This window comes from Geotrypetes seraphini, chromosome 16 (genome assembly GCF_902459505.1).
Source record: "Geotrypetes seraphini chromosome 16, aGeoSer1.1, whole genome shotgun sequence".
NCBI classification, from domain to species: Eukaryota; Metazoa; Chordata; class Amphibia; order Gymnophiona; family Dermophiidae; genus Geotrypetes; species Geotrypetes seraphini.
The window spans coordinates 10956728-10980197 of NC_047099.1; the positions used below are offsets into that span (position 1 = coordinate 10956728).

The 23470-nt window shown below is 42.0% G+C and overlaps 1 protein-coding gene and 1 long non-coding RNA gene across 3 annotated transcripts; both read right to left on the reverse strand.

Moving 5' to 3' along the window:
- Positions 1-3387: 3387 nt before the first annotated feature.
- LOC117350208 lies at positions 3388-6765 on the reverse strand. The gene is made up of 2 exons (XR_004537258.1): positions 5513-6765; positions 3388-5455 (listed from the first exon to the last, which is right to left on the reverse strand). It is a non-coding gene; the product is annotated as an uncharacterized LOC117350208 (long non-coding RNA).
- A 256-nt stretch (positions 6766-7021) lies between these two features.
- Positions 7022-21211, reverse strand: PNP (purine nucleoside phosphorylase). 2 transcript variants are annotated; one of them, XM_033924315.1, is made up of 6 exons: positions 20751-21210; positions 12913-13082; positions 12568-12671; positions 11270-11445; positions 10889-11079; positions 7022-9473 (listed from the first exon to the last, which is right to left on the reverse strand). In XM_033924315.1, the coding sequence occupies exons 1-6, from the start codon at positions 20798-20800 to the stop codon at positions 9262-9264; spliced, it is 903 nt and encodes a 300-aa protein (XP_033780206.1). In that variant the 5' UTR covers positions 20801-21210; the 3' UTR covers positions 7022-9261. The 2 variants fall into 2 exon arrangements, with proteins under 2 accessions (XP_033780206.1, XP_033780207.1); XM_033924316.1 differs by lacking the exon at positions 7022-9473 and adding an exon at positions 9579-9945 and having other exon boundaries at positions 20751-21211.
- Between the last annotated feature and the right edge of the window lie 2259 nt (positions 21212-23470).

Consider the following 23470-nt stretch of genomic DNA (forward strand, 5'->3'; position numbering starts at 1 on the left):
GCAGGAAGCATCTCCTGAGTAATTCAGTAGTGATTTTTGATGACACAGAAAAGGGTTGATGCTTCAATAATCCTTTGCTATATATAGTGCATCACAAGTTAGGCCCCTAACTTTAGGTGCTCAAATGGAATTTTGGCTCCCAAAGGGGGGGGGGGGGGGGAAACCAACATGGACACCTAACTGAAAAGCACCTAAAAGTGCTTTAGCCCACAACTGCAAATGAGAAGTACCTGAAGACAGGTGTCAAACTTAGAGAATACGGTAAGTTGCACAAATAGGTAGGCACCTGCCTTTTTCATGGTGGAAGTATTGTGGCCTAAATATTGGTGTCCAAATGCCGACTTCAGCTCTATTCTGTAAGGGAATCTGGGTATCCATTTGTTGTTATACAGTAATAGTATCTTTTTACCCGATGCACCCATGAAATTGAGCATTAAAACTAAGCTGGCCAGAGCATAAAGCCTTGTGCACTTTACTGCATCAACCTTTACATATTCCCCCGTGTCATCAATTTTAAAAATGTACTTTTTTTTGTATTTTTAAATTGCTTTAAGCTATTCCCTTTAAAAAAAAAAGTTCTACTGCACTTCAGTGAACTAAGAAAACTGAATTATCTTATCAAGTGATAATCACTTCCTCAAGTGGCTCATCAGCTGTTGTTACAATCACAGATTTCTACATTATACACATACTCCCTGATATCAGCCACTGGCAGTGAGCATTTTATGAAACAAAGACCATTGCCGGCTAAAATGGCCCCAGACATTTAAAGGTGGGCCACGTCCAGGCACTGGCATGCGGCGATACCTGGAAGTCATGCAGGTTCGACAAATATTCAGCGGTTTACCTGCATAACCAAGCGGGCAAAATCAGGACTGTGACGAACCGGGTCCTTCTGGCATCAGCACTGAATATCACTTCCAGGATTACATCGACTCTACCCTGGACCACACCCCTGTGCTGCCCAGATAAATATTGGCTGTCACGGTACTATTTATACAAATTTTTACACCATTTTAGTTAACTATTCAAAATGGTTCACATATACAAATAAAAATACAGATTTAGAAAAAATATTTATCAAAAGGAAATAATCATAAACCTAAGCAAATAAGTCAACCATTTTCTATACGAAAGCAAAGACCGTTGTTCCCTCAACAATGGTAAACAATAATTCTGATACATTTTTTCCCATGTCATATTTTCCCTTTCTCAGTGCCAACTAAATGATGCTGCATTGCTGGTGGCCAGCCAGCTCAGTGTGGTTTAAGCCAAGAACCTCTCCTGTCTGCTTAAACCATGCCAAGTATAAATCCCTTTAAAAAAAAAAAATATATCCACTCATTCCATCATTGTCTTATTTGCAAGATGAAAGTTATCCATTCATCTCCCCTACCAATTTTTGGCCTCACTTCTCTTCCATAAATCTCTAACCGTTATACCCATGAATACACTCTGGTTCGGGTAAATGTCTAGCACTCCTCAGGCACCTTTCATTTGGGTTTCTTCCTCAAGTGTCACTTCAAACAGCAAAATATTATACCTGAAAGTGCGTTATCTTATCCAAGGAGGGGGCAGTTATCAATGTGGGCTTATTTTATTACTAACTAGGCCTCACTGCATAAAATAGCACTTGTTCTAAACCAGTTAGCGGTAAAATATTGTATCTTAACAATAGTCCACATTGATAACTAGCGCCCCCCCCCCCCCCCAAGTGCTCATCTGGAACTAGTATTTTCTCTTTAGGCTTGACCTAGCTTTTGTAGATGTGAATGCCATATAGAAGAATGATGCAAGAATCTACATTTCCAGCAGCGGGATGATACAACAGTTACTAATAAAGTTTCAAAGCTCTATTTTGAAAAGCCATTATAGTTCTCTTCCGCATTTTTCAAAATCTATTGTCCTGATCCAGTATTGTGACTGCATGCAATGCCTGGAAATTGTTAAGATAGTTCTTGGTTATACAGGGGCTATGTACAGTATTTGATTTTAGTCTGTCTGCGCAAATCCCTAACCCCCATTACCCTCCTTAAGAAGTCTCATATTCTTGCTCTTCCATTGCTTGAGGAAGGTTTCCTTTTAAGAGCTGAAAAAGTCCAGTCTTAACGAATATTTTCTCGTGTGCATGCTTTGCGCACATGCAGTGGGTCCATATAACTGATAAAAAGTTCAAGGGTCTTCCCTCCTTAAAGGTCACCGATGGGAATGACAAGCGAGACATCTCAGAGCTCCAAAACTTAAGTTTCATGCCCAAGCTCCTTTCTTCTCTCACAGCACATCAGGGAACAAGATGCCACCTACTGCCATGCAATACCAAAAAATCTGGTCATAATTTCATTTTCCTGTTCCAAGGAAAGGTCGATAAACTCGCCTCCATTCAGTATCATGCCCGTAACACACATAACAATGTGATTTAAACCTGCACCACACCTGGAAATAGCAGCAGCTTTTCACTGGTATGTAGTAGCTTTGTGACCTTGTTCCGATATATTCAAAAGTTTGCTCTTTTACCGTATCTTTACCCGTACAGACTAGGAGCTTAAATTGCATCAGCTTTCATAGGCTTGCCAATTTAGTTCCTTGTGGCTATACTACATGGTGTCCAGAAACAAAGAGGACCTCTTAGAGTTTCAAAATTAATGTTCTCATATCTATTTATACTCTGTAATTCGCTGATTGTACAGCTTATCTTCATTGTGAACCGCCTAGAAGTCGCAAGATTATGGCAGTATAGAAAAATAAAGTTATTATTATTATTATATGAACAATTAATAAAGGTTGGACCTTTATTAATTAACGAAGAGCAAAAGCAACCGGTTGCGTTTTGCCCGGCTGCTATATGAAGGTCCATACAATTGAGAATAACCATAAGTGACAATATTTATTGTCAGCCTTTTGTGCGACATTAACAAAGACAAAACAGTATATGATAAAATTTCAGGCAGACATTTCTAGGTTATTTGGAAAAATGGTGGGGTCCCATTTTTTCTGGGCACCAAGTGGACAGCCACCCAGTATAGGCCTTCAGATGTTGACAGCCTTTGCTGATACTGTCTTCAGTGTACATAGATGCATTCTCCATTATTTCATGTGTCAATTCATTAGTACCTGCTGTGCAGACATATAGACAGATCGCTTCTATATGCTACTCTACATAAATTATATAATCTACTTGTTATCTCCATGTTTATAATTCATAGAGGATTTACGTCATCTATAATTTAGACCGTAAATTTGGTATAATAGCGACTCAATTCAACTGTTGTTCAAAATGCACTCTTTTTTTGAAAATGGGTTCTTACTGGGATGACAACTTGTTAATATTTGGCCAAAGGTTTACCTATTTTTCTTTGCCCACCTTCCTTCATTTCTTTTCTTATAACGTTTATTTGCTAAGGTCCAAGGACCTAGGAGACACCAAGCGGTATTTTCAGCTGCTGAAAATTCTAAACAGAAAATGTTGTCTCTTCTTTTCATGATTGTTACCTGATGATGATGTAAAAAGTATCTCGGCAAAACCCATTTCACATCACTAGCCGATTGTCAGAATGTGTTATCAGTAATCGTTGAAAACCAATGTCATGATCTACAAATATTAAAGTGTTTCCCATAATAAGCTGCAATTTTTCCCTTTTATCTTTTTTCATTTTGATTTCTGCTTCCTTGCTGCCAGAATCTAATCTTAAAGCTATTAATATATTGGCCACTTATCCTATGCTAATAATCCAGCCTCTATAGAATCCACAAAATCAGTATTATAGCTGAATGGTCTGGATTAAATGTTCTTAGTGATAATTATATGATGTTGAAAAGGACGCCTCAGCCCCACCACTCCACCGCAGAAAAAACGCTCACATCGCGGGAAGCATAGAATGGTGCTTCATCATTGGCTGCCACTTCCCATTTGTTGTTAACTCTATACTTTTCCTTTGTTTTATTTTAATACTTATATCATAAATATATTATAATTATATTGCATTATTATAGTTGTATTGCATTTATTGCTGATGCACTAGCTTAGTACTTATCTCAGCCAACCCTGGGGAGTCAGACCCGACATGTTTCACACAAGAATTGTGCTTTCTCAAGGGCCTCCCTAGGTCGCCGCCGTCATCCGACTCCAAAACGTTAAAGAGTAGTAGAATCTAATCTTAGGCATCATTTTGTTACATTTCTCGCTCATTTAATTTCATTCTACAAATAGGTTAAAATTAGATTTCTAATCTGGCAAAAAAGTTGTTTAAAAATACAACAGTACTGGTATATTGTTACTTCACTGTTGTATCCTGTTGCAGCTGCTTGCCACTACTAGAATCCCCTTGCCAAATTTCATGGTTCTGGGCTGAACGTTTAGTCGCTTTCTTTCCTTTCTCTTCATTGGGTTCTTGGTCAGGATTAAGAATGTGCAATAAAAGATAGTAATTTCTATACTCTGCTTCCACTGCTCAAGATGCCCTGTTTGCTGCAACAGCTCAAAGGGATGTTTTGCCTCACCGTTTGAAATTCTGTGGCATTTCTTGTAAATCAAGTGTCTAGAAAGATGCTACTGAAAATACGCACCTAAATCAAGGAGCAAGTACCTGGTTCCTATGTGGGGGGAAGGGGAGGAGGGAGGAAATCGTTCCCCTTTCCAGAGGCTAAAGTTAACCATCCACATACAGGGCAGCTGCAAGGGGAGGAGGAAAATTTAGCCATTTAACCACCAAGATTTCGGTCCGCTACCCGACCATACAAAACCTAAAACTTGGTTGTTAAGTTTTAGTCACTGAGATTTAGGGTGGGGGGTTACTATAAAGACAGGCTATTTTTACCACAAGTTATATTATTTAGTTCAGGGCCCTGCGCTAACTTTCTCCTTTAGTGCCATTTTCATCCACATACAATTTGGACTGAAAATCTTCCTAAATCACCAGCAAAGCTTTAGCTAGTGCTCGTAAATGCTTGAAGGCCATATGGAAAATTAACCCCTCAGCAGATAACAGATAAAGACCACATGGACCATTTAGCCTGCTCAGTAATTCCTGGCCACACCGCAAAAAAAAAAATACATCCCAGCTGACAGCCACAGAATCATGACCGCTTGTTGACTATTGCTCCTTTTCTAGGTCAGGTTTTCCATACCACCTCTATGATTCTCTAGCAAAAATGTACAATTTTGCAGTCTTACTCCAGCCCTAAGCTTTGTAATATGCTAGACTGTTACGAGAACTACACCATACCCAGCCCTCACCAACCAGCTGACACCAAGCCAGGTAGTTTGTGGGGAGATGCAGTCTGCTCTCCTACAATGTCACCAATGTGATTTTCTCTGTATCTTCCTGAGTAGCTGCTCTCTGTGAATGCACTGCCAGTGTATATGGTAGTAAGTGCAGATTGTTCAATCACTAACATCTTTCATGCTGCACATTTCTTCTCAAAGAATGGTACAGCACTTAGGGCTAGATTCACTAACCTGCCCGAATCGGAACAATCCGTTTCCAATTCAGGCAGGTCTGACAAATTCACTAACCTAAAATATGCAGATGAGGGCAGAGAACACCCCCATCTGCCTGCACGGATTGTGCATGCATGATCCACGTGCATGTGACCCGACCTAGCTGCAACTTTTTTATTTTTTTTTTAACTTTTAAGTTTAAACTTTTGCGGCGGTGGAAGCCTCTTCCTTACTTCCCTTCAGTGCGAGCCCGCGGGTTTTAAAGTTGGCACTGCGGGCTGCAGCCCCGCTTTAAAACCACGGGCTTGCACTGCGGAGAAGAGCGGCAGAGAGCAGGAGAGTCAGGGCGAACAGGCAGGAGAGATCAGAACAGGCAGGCAGGGGGCTTGGGGGTTGCAGGAGATGGGTCTGACAGGTTAGAAAGCAGGGCGGCAAAAGGCAGGGCAGTCGCAAAGGGCTTCAGTGACTGGTCCTGAGCAATCGCTTTTTTGCGAGCCCAGTCTGATCGAAAAAAAAAAAAAAAAGTTTAGTGAATCGCATCCCTGCCTACTTTGCATGCAGTTCCCCTCATTTGCATGCGCGCACCGGAAGCAGATCGCTACACAGGTTAGTGAATACTGCAGGAGGGAAATCTGGTCACTAAGGGCTCGCAAACCAATCGGTTTGCTTAGTGAATCTAGCCCTATGTCACCTCTTCATTTCCTGTTAAGTATAGCTCCAAAGCTGTCCTCCAGAGATGATAGCCTTTTAACAGACTCACTTATCTGTACAGTACCTCCCTATCAATCACTGCTGAGTATTTCTCAGCTATCAGTACTGATAAAACTACTTTATCTCTATAATGATTAACTCTCCCTAACTGCCTTCTCCAGATTGTCTAGTTGGGAAATATCAGAAGTGAAATTTTAAATGTGTGTGGCAGACTAAATGCTTACAAGAGCCTGCTTGAAAAAAAAAAAAAAAAAGGGCAGCTGTGTTAGTTTGATGTAGCAGAAAGGACAGAGGCGGGTGGCACCTTCGTATTGAGACGTGACCTTTTGTAGACCACAGTCCATGCCATCAGCTGCGTGAAGTAAAGTTCAGGACCTGAGCACATGAAAGAACTGCATGAGGTGGCCAATATCGCTGTTTCAACAGCAAAGGACCGGACTCCCAGAGCACCCTCCAGCTCCTCACGCTTTAGACTGCCAAATTGCTACGCCAGCCTTGATAGTAGGAAGGTGGAGGAACACTGGTCTATCGGGGCTTTGGAGGGAGGGGGGTGTGGAGTGTGTGGTGCAGTGGTTACAGCCACAGCCTCAGCACCCTGAGGTTGTGGGTTAAAATCTCACACTGCTCCTTGTGACCCTGGTCAAGTCACTTAATCCCCCATTGCCCCAGGTACATTAGATAGAGTGTGAGCCTGCCAGGACAGTTAGGGGAAAATGCTTGAGTAGCTGAATGTAAACCACTTAAGACTATAAGTGGTATATAAATGCTTAAATAAATAAAAAAAATTAAAATTAAGAAAACAAACTTTCAACCTGGATTAAAAAATCTGTAATTTGATCAAAATGGTTGATGAGTACCATTTTCCTTAAAAAAAAAAAAACAAAAAACAAACCCTTACTATTAAAATATTAAGGGGCCCTTTTACAAAAGCTTAGCACACACTAAATGCTACAAGTCCTATTTTCTTCCTGTGGGCCACAAGGCACCTAGCACAGGCGAATAGTAAAAGGGTCCTTAAATCTGGACCTCAAAACCTCTTTCTTACCTCCTTCAACCCCATAAAAGTTGGCTGCCAATTGCCAACAAACCCTCTCACAATCTCTTGGACCCCCAAATCATAGCTATCCCCCCCAATTTGGTTCCGTTTCACTTTCTTATAGCACAAGAACACATCAGGAAATAAATATATAAAAAAAAAAACGAAACAGACTTTAAAACTCTTCATTATGAAAAGTGGACCCGAGCCACTCAAAAAGCAACCTAAAGTCACTGGAATGCCACTTAAGAGGAACCAAGCCACAGAATCCAATAGCATATGCTGCAGTTCATAAGGTACCAACAGCAACTTAGTTAAATGGTGATTCCTGTGCAGTTTCCAGTACTAAGGATAGTTCCTGTCCAGTGCATATCATTAATATATAACCCCTTGAAATTGGGAGAGGGAGGTCAAGGCACTGGAGGATTCACACAACAATCTCTATGCCTCCTCCATGCAGGTAGGTTAGTTTTTGGTCTCTTGGAAGCTGTTTCACAGTCTTTTACTGTCTCTTATGAATGTGTAGAGTAGAAGTAGATTAAGCATAAGTAAGCTACAGTGCTAGGCCTTTGGAGGCAGCGCTGGCTGGCAAGGGTCACACAAGCAGCAGGGAGATTTTGTAACCTGACCTTCCAGACTGAGCATGCCTCATAATAGAAGATGTCAGGGTAGGCTCAGCTGATATTGGTATATGTACAATTTCCCATTCTCTGGAGTGAATCCTTCCTTGTCAGGTATGTGCTGCAAGCTGTATTAGGCTTTAAAAGATTTGCTAGCGAGTATACTATCTCCACCTTAGGGACACCGAGGTCTCCTTTTTGCTCAGGATGGAAGGCGTTTTGGTGAATAGCCAGCAACTTCAATATCCCCTCTAAGGAGTGCAGAAGCCCTCCATCTGCATTCCTGTCATCAGGATGGTGCAGCAATCTCATGGTTTCAAATCACAAGGAGCAGTCAAGCTCTGCAGAACTTCCAGAGGACCTGCCTTTCCTGTACAATTGACAACATGAGATTGATGCACCACCCTTGAAGACAGAACTCGGATAGGAGGACTAAGCCTCTTTCTCCAGGGGCTGTGAATTTGGCTGTCACTGTGGTGAAAAGCAAAATAATGCAGAAACTTCCCAGCAGGCTCATGGCACCAGAGCCCAATGGGTTGGATTCAACTGAGTTGAAAACCCATGGAGGTACGAGACCAAAGGGGTGGTACAGCATGATGCATCTTCCCCACCATTGTTGGGCGGTTGTCTAGGTATGGAAGAAGAAAGAGCAAAGACAGAAGAAAAAAAAAAAAAACTGACCAAGATAAGTAATACTACCCTGGTCAAGCTTGTAAGGCTGTTTTCTGGGTAGCATTATAGAAACATAAAAAATGATGGCAGGTAAAAACCATATGGCCTATCCGTGTCATCCACCATCTCCTCCTCTCACTTAGAGATCCAATGTATTTGTCCCAAGATACACTTTTGACTCCACCATTTCCACCGGGAGGCCGTTCCAAGCATTCACCACCCTTTCCGTGAAAAAGTATTTTCTGACTTTCTAAATCTATCCCTTTTCACCTTCAGCCTATGCCACCTTATTCCAGAGTTTCCTCATGCACATTTATGCCATGTACGTATTTAAAAATCTCTATCATATTTCCCCTCTCCTGTCTTTCTCCAAAGTGTACATATCCTTAGGACAGCAGGAGCTGATAAGGGCACGAACATATTTTGGGCAGAGCCGACAACAGGTAGAATGGGTAGATCAATTGGTCCTTACCTGCATCCCTCTATTTCCTGCAAGACACAATCTGACTGAGAGACATGAGGAAATCACAACAGAACCATGAAGAGAAAGGAGATCCTCAAAAACAAGAAATGCAATCAATCAGAGACCAAGAAAACCATGGCAGAAAGTTGTTGAAATATTCCTAACTGCAACAGACGTCACGAGACTGATTAAAAAGAATTTGCAAGAGCACCTTGATATGTTGTCTATGTGCAAAACTAAGCCATTTGGAAATAATGCCCCCAAGAGAAATCAGGCCCTGCCACCCCATTCATCCATCCTGCCCCGTGATCCTCCTTTCGCTTTAGATATTATTTTGCTCGATACGCTGAAGCAACGTGGTCACCAGTTTCTCCATGATCTTGGAACTCTTCTTGCCAGTCTCGAGCACCTCCTTGTGATTAGCAGTGGCCTTGCTTTCGTAGTCCATCACCGCTTTGTTGGTGATAAGGGAGATGCCCAGAACTCGCATGCCACAGTGGCGTGCCACAATCACCTCTGGCACAGTGCTCATGCCTACAAGAGGAGAATGGCAAGATGTTTACAGAGAGATAGCAAATCTTTTCTACAGACAACAACACTTTGCTTCTGCTAGACACAAAAAGCTATCTAAATGGCTGATGGGAACTGCTGTTGTGAAGTTATGTTTGTGACATTAAAAGGATTAACAAAATTAAGAAATTAACAGTTTTCTGTCCTAAGTTGAACAGCTCCGTATCAGTAGGAAGATACTCAAAATATCTTCAAGGACTTCAGAAGCTATCACTGGATGCTAATCAGATGGGTAGAGACTAAGCTCCCACTTTTCTGTACAATTTTCATCAAGTCACTGAACTTCCATACACTGAACCTTTAGAGTGTAAGCTCCCTGGGTCAGGTACACTCTACTATTAGCACAAGTGTGAAACAAGATCACATGATGAGATGGTGGTATCGTTCAAGGTGTGGAGTCACATCACTGACACTATCTCACACTGGACCAGAAATCCTAATAATGAAATTAATAAAAGTGTAATATTTACATTTTACAACACAAAATCAACACTCTTGCCTAATTCGATGACGGAAAATGTAGTGAAAGCAGTTAGCTTAGCAGGGATTTAAAAAAAAACCCAAACCAAAAAACCCACATCTGGATAACTTCCTAAAAGAGAAGTCCGTAAACCATTATTAAGATGGATGTGGGGAAATCTACTGCTTACTCCTAGGATAAGCAGTATAAAATGTTTTCCTCTCTGGGATCTTGCCAGGTACTTGTGACCTGGGTTGGCCCTGTTGGAAACAGGATACTGGACTTGGATCTGTGGTATGGCAGTTCTTCTGTTCTTACGTAACAAGTGCCTATCCCCATCCCTTCCCAATCCGCAACCTTCCCTGGCTGAACTATTGTCTACTCGGGTATCCAAGGTGAAGAGAACGAGAGGGCACTTGCTAAAGTTAAAAGGGGATAGATTCTATACAAACGTAAGGAAGTTCTTCTTCACCCAGAGTGTTAGAAATCTGGAATGCTCTTCCAGAGGCTGTCATAAGGGAAAGCACCCTTCAGGGATTCAAGAAAAGGTTAGATAAGTTCCTGCTAGACCAGAACATACGCAGGTAAGGCTAGATTCAAACAGGGCACTGGTCCTTGACCTAAGGGCCGCTGCGTGAGCATACCGCTGGGCACGATGGACCACTGGTCTGACCCAGCAGCGGCAATTCTTATGTTCTATGGACATCTCATAACTCTTGCCCTCTCCCTTTGTATACAGTGCCCATAATGCTGGTACTTCCCTGAAATTGATGCTGGGAGTTTACACATTCTGCATATATTTCATCATTCTCCCAAAGCTAGCCTCAACACAGTTATGTCTACATGTAACAATTTGTCCTGCTTCCATAAATCCAGCACTTCCGTATCTACCTCCAAATCTCTACCATCAATAACTTACCTACTGCATCTGCTCCCATTTTGCTGAGGAAGATGCACTCGGCAATCGTCTCGTAGCTGGGGCCTCCCAAGGACACATACACCCCTTCTCGCATGATATTACCGTGCCCCAGTTCCTGGCCAATTGCCAGGACCAGTTTCCTCAGATCCTTATCATAGGCATCCGACAAAGCTGGGAAACGTGGGCCAAACCTGCCACCAAAACCACAGTCAAGTTAGCAGCAAGGTTCATCTTCAGCCCGTCTGTTAAGCACATCAATTAAGCAACCCACCCATTCTGCAGAAGTATTATTGCAAGTCATAACAACATCAGGGAGCTTCCTTTTGAACAAGGAACAATCTTGAGGGAAAAATACTGTAAAATTGGAGAAGGGGTCTTTACCTCTCATCATTTTTTCCGATCAATGGATTTTGCCCTGCAAATCCTGGCATATTGATGTGGTCTTTAATGATCATAAGGTCGCCCACTTTGTATTCATTGTTCAATCCTCCAGCTGCATTGGTCACCAGTACTGTCCGCACGCCAATCAGAAAGAAGATTCGAATGGGAAAGGTTACCTGGCAGGAGAAAATAATTGGGTTAACTCTGCAGGCTTATGGACACTAATAAGAAGAAAGACAGCCACCTAACTTCCTGCGAGATAGACTTCTTCACTGATAACGTAAGACAACGCTTCCCAAAGGTTTATTCAATGGGACACCATTTTTAAAAGCATTTCATTTTTACAAGTCCAAACAATGAAAACAGATTAGCAGATCTCCACTGCCCTTCCCTCACCCATAACAGTGTTAGCTAAAGGGCATGTATTGAGTAAGTTTACTTGATAAAGGAAAAGTGTCAAATACTGAAAATATACAATGCACGGTGGAAAACAATGGGCTCGATTCTATAAATGGCGACTTAACTTCTAGGTGCTGGTCGGCACGGTTGTCAATCGACCGTTAGGCACCGCTTATAGAATAATGCTTAGTGGTGCCTAGCAACGCCTAAGTCAACCACACCTATTCTCCGCCCCCTAACCATGCCTACTTTTCAGGTAGATTTTAGGCGTTGTAGGGCACTTCCGACTTAGGTGCTTCTAGGTGTCGCACGGTATTCCACGCGAGACCTAAATTACTCATTAAAATAATTTTTAAATGGTGTGGTCAATTACCACAACATTTAAACCAATTAAACAATTTAGTTCTGCACGGAATTAACCCCATTTTACAAAACCGCAGCGTGGTTTTTATCACCGGCCGCATAAGTAACAGCTTCGATGCTCTTAAGAATTCTATGAGCGTCAGAGCTGTTACCGCCGTGACCAGCGCTAATAACCGCGCTATGGTTCTGTAAAGTGTGTGTGTGTGTGGGGGGGGGGGGTAAGTGTAATTAGGCATCCGTGATTAGGGTGCCTGATCCATAACCAATGAAGGAACAGACAAGACCTTACAGCCCATTTCAAAGTATATGAGTGATGGAGGTAGCAGTACTGTGATGTCACCAGTCTTGACCTCCAGAACACTGGATTCTTATTAGGCTGGAAAGCATGCAGACTACGGCTGCCAGGTAGAGGTCAATGTGTAGGTCCAAAGAGGGGGGGAGCATCCCTGTTTCTTACCCCTAGCTACTAGTTTTGCGATCCCATTTGGGATAAAGCGGCAATGTTGGGAAGTGCTGGTCTCATACAAACTGCTCACCTTCCAGAGGGGATGGCCTTCATACATGTGGAATCTTCCCTTCATGCAGACGCAGGGTTTCCCGTTCAAATTTCCAAATATCAACTGTCCATCATGGCCTTCCACTGTGGAGAATAGGAAAAGTGCAATTTTGAAGGAAAAAAAAAAAAAAGGTCTAGTATCCTCTAACCCAGCCTCTTGTAATCCACCCAATCCCAATCCATTCCCCACTCCTGCAACAGCTCATTATAAAGAGCCAGAAAGAAAGACTACTTCCTCTGGACCTCGACATCAAATCTATATCAAATTCCTTCTTGAACGATGAAGTCCAGACTCATAGGACCAAGCGGATAAAATCCATCTTACCTGTGCTCTGTGGGAAGTTGGGGATATCATTGTATTTAAATGCCACTGGGTTTTCCATTAAGTCAGCCAACCCCCCGAGGCCAGATCCAAGGACAACAGCCACACTGGGTCGGTATTTTGTTTTGCTCAGCAGCCAATCAGCTGTGCGTTTGTACTCTTCATAGGTATACCTGAGGAATAGAGTAGCATAGGATACAATATGAGATGGACCTGGTCCTAGTACGGGCCTTGCTCATCCAGCCATACAAATACTGCCCCTACAGAGCAAAAGAAATATTGATCTACGGAACTATAGGATGCTCAGCAACCTCTTTGAGCAAAGCCAAATCACCCTATCTCCCACTGCTATATTTTGTCTATAAGCTATGGGAAAATATTTCTCTCTAAACCAGGAAGGGGTCCAAGAATGTCATGCTTCTGGGTAGAAATTGACAGATTAAGAAATGTAAGGATAGCTTTGAAGAATCACTAAAATTACAATCAAATGTCATCACATTTATTTGCAAAAAGATGGCAGTGAAGATTCTAAACAGTGAACCTCTGCACATCATTGAGTTTGCTAAGCCTCTGACTACCAGGCAAAACCTCACAGCACACTAAGAGAAAGGAGATAAGAGGCAGTGGTTCAAGTTTTATTTAAAATCGCTTATCAAATTCTAAGTGATATACAAAAAAGTATAAAAAAAGGACTTAAAAATTACAAATATATTAATTTAATAATAATAAACTGACAGACACACAGAACCATATGGGCTAATGGACAAGAATTACATCAGTACAGTACTCCCCTGAAATTTGCGGCAGTTGCGTTCCAGGAGCACCTGCAAACTTCGAAAAACTGCAATAATCGGATGCAGTTTAGGAGTGGGGATCGGAGGCGGGAGAGGGCTGCAGGGGCGGTGGCTGCTGCGAATGCGGTGATCGGAAGCGGTAGAGGGCTGCAGGGGCGATGGCGGCGGCAGCTGCTGCGAGTGCCAACGTGGGCAGAGGCGCTTGCAGCTCAGACCCAGGCCGGGATCGCTGGTCAGGCAGAGCGGATCAGGGGGCCAGAGGATGTGCACGGCGGGGGTCCTGGGCCGTTCAGGCAGAGCAGATCGGGAGGCCGGAGGAGGCAGACAGAAAAAAATCCAAACTGTGAACCGTGACTTCGTGGGGTATACTGTAATTTTGCTTGTTACCGCTCCTACTTTATGGAACTCATTGCCTTTACATTTGCGGATGGAATCCTCTCTAAAGCAATTTAAAGCAAAACTCAAAACCTTTATTATTTGAGGATGTTTTCGGATAAAACTGTCATTTTCAGGACTAAACTGATGACAGTCTCTCTCCCTACCCATTGTTTTTGCCCTTAAGTGTGCTTTATTTAAATATTGTAGTTCTTCCCTCTTTCCTATTTGTGTGTAGTTATTCTTCATCAATGTGTTTTTTTTTTTGTTTTTTTTTATTAACATTGTCTTGTTTTTAATATATTAATACTAAATTGTTTTGTAATTTTTAAAGATTCTCTCTCTTTTATTATTGCTGTACACCGCCTAGAAATTTATATAAGCGGTATAACAAGCTTTTTAATAAACTTGAAACTAATAGGACGGTGAAACTTAAAATGGAAAAAACAATAAGGTGGGGGGTCTAAAAAAAAGGAATTAAAGACGAGTTAAGACAATAGAAATTTTCTATCGGTTGGGCAGGCAATAAAACCTGATAAAAGGCCATTCTCTGTGCCTTTCCCAGGGCTTGGAGCCTGCATTATGACTGAGACCATTCTGACAGTGCATCAGGAATACAATATGCAGCTGTCAGGCTACACCCCATCACATCTCAAAGACTCCAAAACACACACCTCTGTTCAGAACATAACAATGGCCAATTCAGGTCACAAGTGTCTGGCAAAATCCCAAGGACTAAAACAGATATCCTAGGAATAAGCAATGGATTTCCCCAAGCCATCTCAATAATGGCCTATGGACTTCTCTTTTAGGAAATTATACAAACCTTTTTTAAACCCTGCTAAGCTATGCAACTGCCTTCATCACATTCTCTGGCAATGAATTCCAGAGTTTAATTACATGTTGTGTGAAGAATATTTTCTCCAATTTGCCACACAGGACACAAACCTGTAGAGATCCTGTAGTATTCACTCTCTTGCGTATATATATACACACACACACACACACACCTTTGCCACCTCATGACACTCACTGCTTAGTACACTGAACCCAAAAAGTACTCTTGTCAGTGCACAAAAAACTGTGACCACACATCAACGCATTTCTCCTGTGCCATTATTATCACTTCCCTATACTCTCCCATAAGTACGTGCATGTTTGCAAGTAAGCAAACTATTTTGCACCCTCTCACCCCTGCATAGTTTATATACGGCCTCTCTAGTGGTGAGAGGAAAAGGACTGTTTAAAAATGTCTGTTGCTCAATTAGCAGGAGGTGTTCCGATTCAGGCAACTAATGCAATTGCTACTCTCTGCTTAAGCCCCACAATGCACAATCTTCAAGGTCTTCACCCCATCCCACTAGACCTCTCGTTTCCCTGCTCTTCATTTTGAAGGGACAGAGGGAATTTCCATGTAGTATTTAGGTTTTGCAGAAGTAAAAGAAAAACAGGCCAGTTTAGGGAGCATGGAAGGATAACCCCTACCGGCACAAGACCCAAAGGGTTCAAAAGACAGAACCCATGTCCATCCAGCAGCAAAGGTGAGCGTGGTCTCCTAGGGTCACCTTGAGAAGGTGGTGCAAAGATTAAAAACAGAAAAGACAAGAGAGACCGAAAGATTTCAGGTACCTTATTCAACAGTCAAATCTCATAAAGACCAAACATAAAAAGCAAAAGTACACTTCTTTGCTATCGCTGCAATAGAAAAAAAACCATCTTGATAGCTTGGCTCTCCCTCTGCTTTCCACTGTGCTTCCCCCCCCCCCTTGCATGAGAAACAGAAATAGTTCAAATGTCAATTTAAGATGGAGGTTTGATATTCTTACTAAAGCTATACCAACAAGGGTTGTAGTGCAAGTGCAAGGGCATTGCTTCGGCTTTACAGTCATGAAGGAAAATTTACAGCCACTGCTGGAAAGGGATGCAAGCACAGTTCCAGGTGCTCAACTTGATCCGACTGCAGATGTGCTTGCAACAGACATCTTTATCCCTTGCTCTCTCAGGCACTGCCCACTGCTCTCCGTTTAGAATACTCTCTAGTTAAATTTAAGATATCGCTTAAGACCTTCTTATACTCAGATGCCTATAATTCATATTCATCAATATCATAGAAAATTTAAATTCACCCAAGGAATTAGTCCTCTGATGGTAAAGCCTGTGAACCCTATTTTCCCCTCCCAATTCTCCCCTTCATCTTTTCTAACCAAAACTGTATTACTCCCCATGCCCCCTCTGCTACTGACCCCTCTCGACACTTTTTTCCTTCTCCTTTCCTACCCCATTTTGCTTTATTGTAAACCACTCAGATACTATATATTATTAATAAGTGGTATATCAAGTAGCTAATAAACCTGAAACATTGCGCCTTCTGGCAAAGCAGAATCTGAGGAGTCCTAGGTCTGTATTTTGTTATAAAAGTCTATTTATTTATTTACAAATTTTTCAAACATAACAGCCCACGCAGAATAAAAGTCCATGACTCAAGCTCCTCAACGGATTTCAACATTCGGCTTAAGCATTTAATCCATACCCCAGAACTGGTGGGTGAAACCAACTGAATGTCTAACTCCACCCTGTTTTAAAGACACATGACTTTCTGTAAACAGATGTGTTCAGGTCAGGTGCTCCGATCCTGCTTCAGGAAATTTTCCAGGTCGAAGCAGTCCCTTTGTTAATCTGTATTCCTTAATTGCTAAACTGGCATTTACTCTTTGGAATGCATTAATTTAATTGCATAAGTTTACTCAATAGAGAAAAATAAAAGTGTTAAACATGTGAAAACATGTGAGGGTGTGGAGGACACAGCTTCTCTCTCCTGCAAGATCTATATTTCCTAGAGGGCCAGAAAATCTGACAGCTCATCTCAAAACCTGGCATCCTGTTTGTCTGTCTAGTCTGCTTAGATTGTAAGCTCTTTCGAACAGGAACTGTCTTTTGTGACTCTGTACAGAGCTGCATGTCTGGTAGTGCTCTAGAAATAATTAGTAGTAGCAACAGCAGCAATCAGGGGCCAGAGAGCCATCTTCTACCCATCTGCTCTCTCATATACTTTACACCATCCCTTCCATACTACTTGTGAAGTTCTGGGAGAGGGGAATGGCTTGCTAGGAAGAAGAACAAGTCAGACCTGAAAAATCACAATACCTTGCTATCAAACTAAACCAACAACTGCTTAAAATCCTCTAAAAAACAGAGGGTTTTAGCACATTCAGTTACTGCAAAGGGAAAATGCAATACAAAATTTAGGATGTATTCTTTCTGCAGCCGACGCCACCAGAGAACAGTTGCAGAATGATGTCAGCTAACCGCCGACTTCAGTTATAAGAAGAACAGGCCTTGAGATTTCCAATCTATCACCACTGTATAGCAAACAAGTGCTAGCTTGCCAGCAAACTGAGCTGATCTGATTTGGAAATATCACAGCAGTCATATACAAACAGGCAATCGGAAAATCTCATTCTCCTCACAATTGCTTTTTGCCATCCAAATGGAAAACTTTTAAACAAGAAACAATATTCTATTTCATCAGGCTTTTATGTAATAATCTGTCCCCCACACACAGCTAGATACCCTGAGAATCTTCAAACTAAAGTCTGGTTTTTTAAAACAACCAGACTGCTCCCAGAATGTAGACCTCACCATGGACAGCAGCAAATCCTGCAAACAGACAAGGATGGACCGCCAGACTCCTGCAGCCCGGAGGTAAGGAAAGGGAGCAAACCGGAGTTAAACAGAGAGTACCACTTAGTTACTTGGTGAAGAGTTTGCATGACTCACTTCTGAAACTATTTCTGCCTGCCCTGTGGCTTAGAAGATCTGGCAAGGAATAACTAACTCCTCCAAAGGAGTGAAAACATGACAACTTTGGTGCTGCTTGTTTGTGATAACTTGAACGATCAAGTTTAAACTGAGCAAGGGAGAAGACTTTGGCTCCTTTCACAAAGCCGCGCTAGGGCCTTAACGCGCGATCAATTGCCCACGTGCACCAGCCGCTAACGCCTTCTTTTGAGCAGGCGGTAGATTTTCAGCTAGCGCGCACTAATCCGATGCGTGCGCTAAAACCGCTAGCGTAGCTTCGTAAAAAGAGCCCCATGTAACAGAAAGTAAATACCAGAACACATTCTGAGCTTCCTCTTCTATTGCCATTCTATAGCCACAAGTAGGAAAGCGAAATACTGCATAACTAGTAACCCCCCCCTAAAAAAAAAACCCCACCAACAGATTTGAAGTGGGAGTCAAAAAACATTATTGTCATGGGGTGGGAAGAGAGCGAACATAGAGGGAATGTAACTAAAGTCTCCAGATTTACAACCCTGTTTTTCCACTAGAGTGAGTCAGACTAAAGCACAGCATTATAATTCTGATGTGAACGTCATGCTACAATGCATGATAAAACTGATAGAGGAGACCCTTTCACTCCAGCTTGAATCCTTCAACTGGATCATGAAGCATTCTGTTTTCAGACACATTCTCCAGAGTTTTCACCCATATACAGGCACATAACCTTGAACTAACCCTCACATGAACAGGGCAGTAGGCTCTGAAGTGAGCTGAGCAGTTGGCGAAGGGAGGGAGTACTCTTCCCCTTTTGAAGAGGGCAGGAAAATATTTATAGTTTGAACACATGTCTTGACATCAGTTTGCTTGGTTTTCGCCAACAAAAAATTCTATTCACTTTACGTCATTTTCTCAAATGTCTAGGGGGAAAAGCAGCAGGACCAGCCTTCTGAAAATTAACTAATTTTAGTATAAATCAATGTGAGCAAACAAAACAAACACAAGATATCTTTTCTGTTAATTTTTAAAGGTATCATCTTCACCACCTTTAAAAATGGATTAACACAGCTACTACAGTATATTGGTATACTTTCGGAACCTGAAATTTTTCACCGCAGTGAGCATTCCGGAAGCGACTGTATCACAGACACTAATCTATATATTTACTGGAACCAGTAAATATATAGAGTATGTGTGGTTAATTATTCAGTGATTTATTTAACTCTCGCCTATAAATTTTGGTCACTACCACCTCCAAGATTCAACGATGGCCCTTTCCATTTTAATCATGGCAAATTCAGTTGAGTTTAATATACTCTCTCTATAGCAGTGGTTTCAAACTCAAACCCTTTGCAGGGCCACATTTTGAATTTGTAGGTACTTGGAGGGCCTCAGAAAAAAAGTTAATGTCTTATTAAAGAAATGACAATTTTGCATGAAGTAAAACTCTTTATAGTTTATAAATCTTTCCTTCTGGCTAAGTCTTAATAATAACATTGTAATTTATAGCTAGAGACATGATCAAGAAACTGTTTTACTTTTGTGATTATTGGCAAAAGTAAATTGATTTGACAAAATATTGACAAAAATAAATTGATTTTACTTTTGTGATTATTATAAACATACCGAGGGCCTCAAAACAGTACTTGGCAGGCCTCGAGTTTTAGACCACTGCTCTATAGGCTTTCAAATTAATATAAAAGCTGTTTATAATACAGTATTTAGAAACAAACAGATTCTACAATAGCCCACAAACTCTAATGCCCTTGATTGGACAAAATAGCATTTTTTTTTTTGGGGGGGGGGGGCTAACTAAATACTAGCTTTTGAAGACCAGAACCTTCTTCAAGTCGCACTCCTAGAACTAATAAACGTTCTCTGCAGGTCCTTCTGCATTTGTGCTTTTGAGAACTCGTGCTCAAAATATTTGTGTAATTGTCTAGGACCATTAAAAGATGCCAGAGCTCGCAAAGCATCCATCCATCTCCTTATCTGGAAACTGTAAGCTGTCTGAGACCCATACAAGGTAAGTCACTTCTTGCAACAGGAAAGAGGAAAGGAGGCCACGGTGAGACATCAGCCAACAAAGAGCCCGACTCAGGTCGCTTCACCACACTCACTCCTGCTTGCAGGCTGTTGAGTTTCTCCAATACACCATCCATAAGAGACAGCGGGGTTCATCAGTCACCCTTCTCTAGGGTTACCATATGGCTCCAGAGAAAAAGGAGGGTGGATTGAGACATCCGGGGTTTACTTCCATTGCTTTCAATGGAAGTAAAACCTGGATGTCTCAATACATCCTCCTTTTTCTTGAGCCATATGGTAACCCTATGGTCTTTTCATCCAGATAGGTAGGGGGGGGGATACACAACACTCTCTCTCCACTCCCTAAAGGATGTGTGTGTTGGGGGTAGGGGGTAAGACACTCTTTACTTTCTCAGATCCCCAAAGATAAGTGAGAAGAGGAAGGGATCCCACATCATTGCTTCATCCTTTGAGGATGTTGGAGGAGGGAGGGGGAAGACAAACTCTCCTCTCTCTCTTCCCTATCACTCTCTACTCCCAAAAGATGAGTATGGGAAAACCCCATGTCAATTTCTCCTCCCTCCATTCCCAAAAGATGTGTGTGGGGGGGGAAGTAATCCCACATTACTCTTTGTTCCCTCCATTTCCAAAAGATGGGGGGAGGATCCTAGCCACTTTCTCCTCCCTCCATTCCTAAAGGATGTGGATGGGGAATCCCATATCATTCTTTCTTCCCTCCATTCCCAAAAGGTTGGGGGAGGAAGGGGAGAGGGAAGGATCTTACATCACTCTCTCTTGCTCCTCCCTCCCCTCCCAAGAACATCAAGCCCTTCCGCAGAACTGCAATTCCCAGGATGCAGCGGCGCTCACCCCGTCCTCCTGCACTCCTCCTTCTCCTGCTCCTTGGCGCGAGTGGCCATGTCTTCGGCAAATAAATAAAATAATATGTATAAATATATAAACAAAGTATAAAATTATTAAAAAGGCCAGGCGCTGGCGAAACAACAAATAATAATAGCAATAATAACGAATGGACCGTCACGAGCCCAAAGCGCGAGACTAGAACGTGTCAAAAATAGCGGCACGTGGTCGGGGAGCGCGAGGGTTTTTTTTTATTATTATAAAGCTTATAACAATAACTTTAAAGTCCTTCACATCTCACGAAGAGAACATAAAACGGTGACTTAAAGGATATCAATAAACAATAAAAAGCCCGTTGGCCGCGCTCGCAACCTCTGGGTTAATCTCGCGCCCTGACGCTCCCCAGCAGGCGAACGACCCGCTCGCGCCGCAGCTGCAAACGGATAACCCAAAGCACCGGGCAAAAGCCGCGTTTGGACTCTGTGATATACTGGAGTGGGGGCGTAGGGAAGGAGGTGGCCCGTGATGTCAGCTGCTACACTGTTTTCTTATTGGTTAGACGTAGAGAAGGGGCGGAGTTATGAGGAACGTACACACAGTGACATTCTATGGCGATGGGGCAGGGAACGTTGGGGCGCGGTCTGGGCGAGACTCTTGTCCTGGCCGCTGATTGGTGAAAGGCATGAAAGGGGGCGTGTCAGGAAGGAAACTGGGGTAAGCGGATGTCGCATGGGCTGCAGTTGATGAATGGAGGATGGCCAAAGGGATGCAGGTTGAGAGCTATAAATAGATTTTGACTATAATGTGTTTGGAGCTTCGTGGCTAAAAGTGGAATCATATGCAAATAAATAAAAACCTACTACCCAAACAGCTACAACCAACATAGCAAAGACAGGCAATGCAAACACTGCAACCTTGGGATCGGGAGGTAGTACAAGTTGTAGGACAGTTAAAACTAACTGAGAAACTCAAAGTCTTAACATCCCCAAAATAGTGTTTGTAGTCGTTGGTTCTATCCATTGAAATTAGTGTTCCAGGACCCATAATTCATTAAGACTGCTGGGGAAGAGGTTTATGATTGCCTTTTTATGGAGATTTTTGTGAGGTTGTTATATATGGGTTGGGTTTTTTATTTTTATTTTATAGGGTTGTGTTGTTAGTTCTGGTTTCTAGCTGATGATAACATGTTGTTTGTTTTATGTGCTTGGTTGTATGTTTGCATGTTTTGTATGTTTCATTTCCATTTTATTATGTATGTAATGTTACCTGCTTAGAATTGTTGGATTATGTGGGTTATAAATATTTAAATAAATAAGTAAATAAATAAAATCTCCCTAATCTCCCTTTTGAAGCGGAGTAACTTGGCAGGTCTGACTAACAGTAGCATGGCTGTTTGAACATTCATTTTCCAGTAACCCATCGACAGTACCTTGACCTGGGAATACAACATAGGGATAAACAGCCTAGTAGTACAAGGAACAGGCAATGTAGACAACTGTATCCACTGCTAAACAGGAACTGGAGCATCGTCATGCCTTAATCTGGGCAGCATTCAACCTATATAGCAAGATATGTGCAGCATCTCCACAAAGAAAATTCAGCTTGAGGCCCACTAGCTCTGGTGTTTTGTGACTCATAACCCTCACATGAGTTTCCATGATCACAGAAAGCCACTATAAGAGAAGGAATGGGGGGTCCGCAGAGCCTCTCAGCATGCAACAGCTGATAGGTTGAAAGCTACCTGAAGTACTAAAACCAACAATTGAAAATGAATACAGAAAAATAAAGGCAACCGGTGTAACAATTTCAACACAGGCACAATCCCCTTAATCCTGTAAAAGATTTTGAAAATTGCATGCACAAAGTTTGGCGCATACCAGATTTGAGCACGCAATTTAATTGAGCAAGCTAATTAGTGCCAATTGGCATTTTAATAAGCAATTTTCTCTCTTGCTACACCATATGACTGGAACAAACTGGCAGAGTCAGTAGTCAAGTTCCATCCCTGGAACTTTTCAAATCCAGACTAAAAGCCCACCTCTTCAAGAATGCATTTAACTCATAACCCCCTCACCCTAAGCACCCTGAGAAACTCCCTCAGTCCCTATTTGTCCTGTGGTCTATTAATTTAGATTGTAAGCTCTACTGAGAAGGGACCGTCTCTTAAATGTGTTGATGTTACAGTGTACAAAAATTCAAAAATATCACTCCAAAACAAAACCACACAAGCCAAGAAAGCTAGCTTATTACTTAAGCGAAAGAAAAGCCTCAGACAAACGGGAGAGGTGTACCCACACTCTTTCACCAAAGCATCATAGGCAAAAAACTTTCGCACAAGTTTAAAGTTAGCAGGTGGGAGCAAAAAATAGCCAAGAATGATTAATGATAAAAACCACTGAACACAAACAGGCCAGGCTGATGTTCGTTTTGTGGCCGGTAACCACTGCTTCAGGGCCTTAGTGCCAAATCCAGGCTATCAGTACGCAGATCCTAACTGTTGCTTTCAACCACTGTTTTTTGTTGATGTACAGTGTTGCATATGTCTATCAGCACTATAGTAATGATAAATACTGTAGTAATAGCAATTGTTTTAGACAGATCTAGCTGTTCAGGACAATGACAAAGATAAGCAACAATGTTGGGAAAGGGACAGTTCTGGACAGGAAGTGATGGAATGAAAACTTACTCTTCCCCTCGTCATCAGCTTCCTATGATCAACAATAAATTCA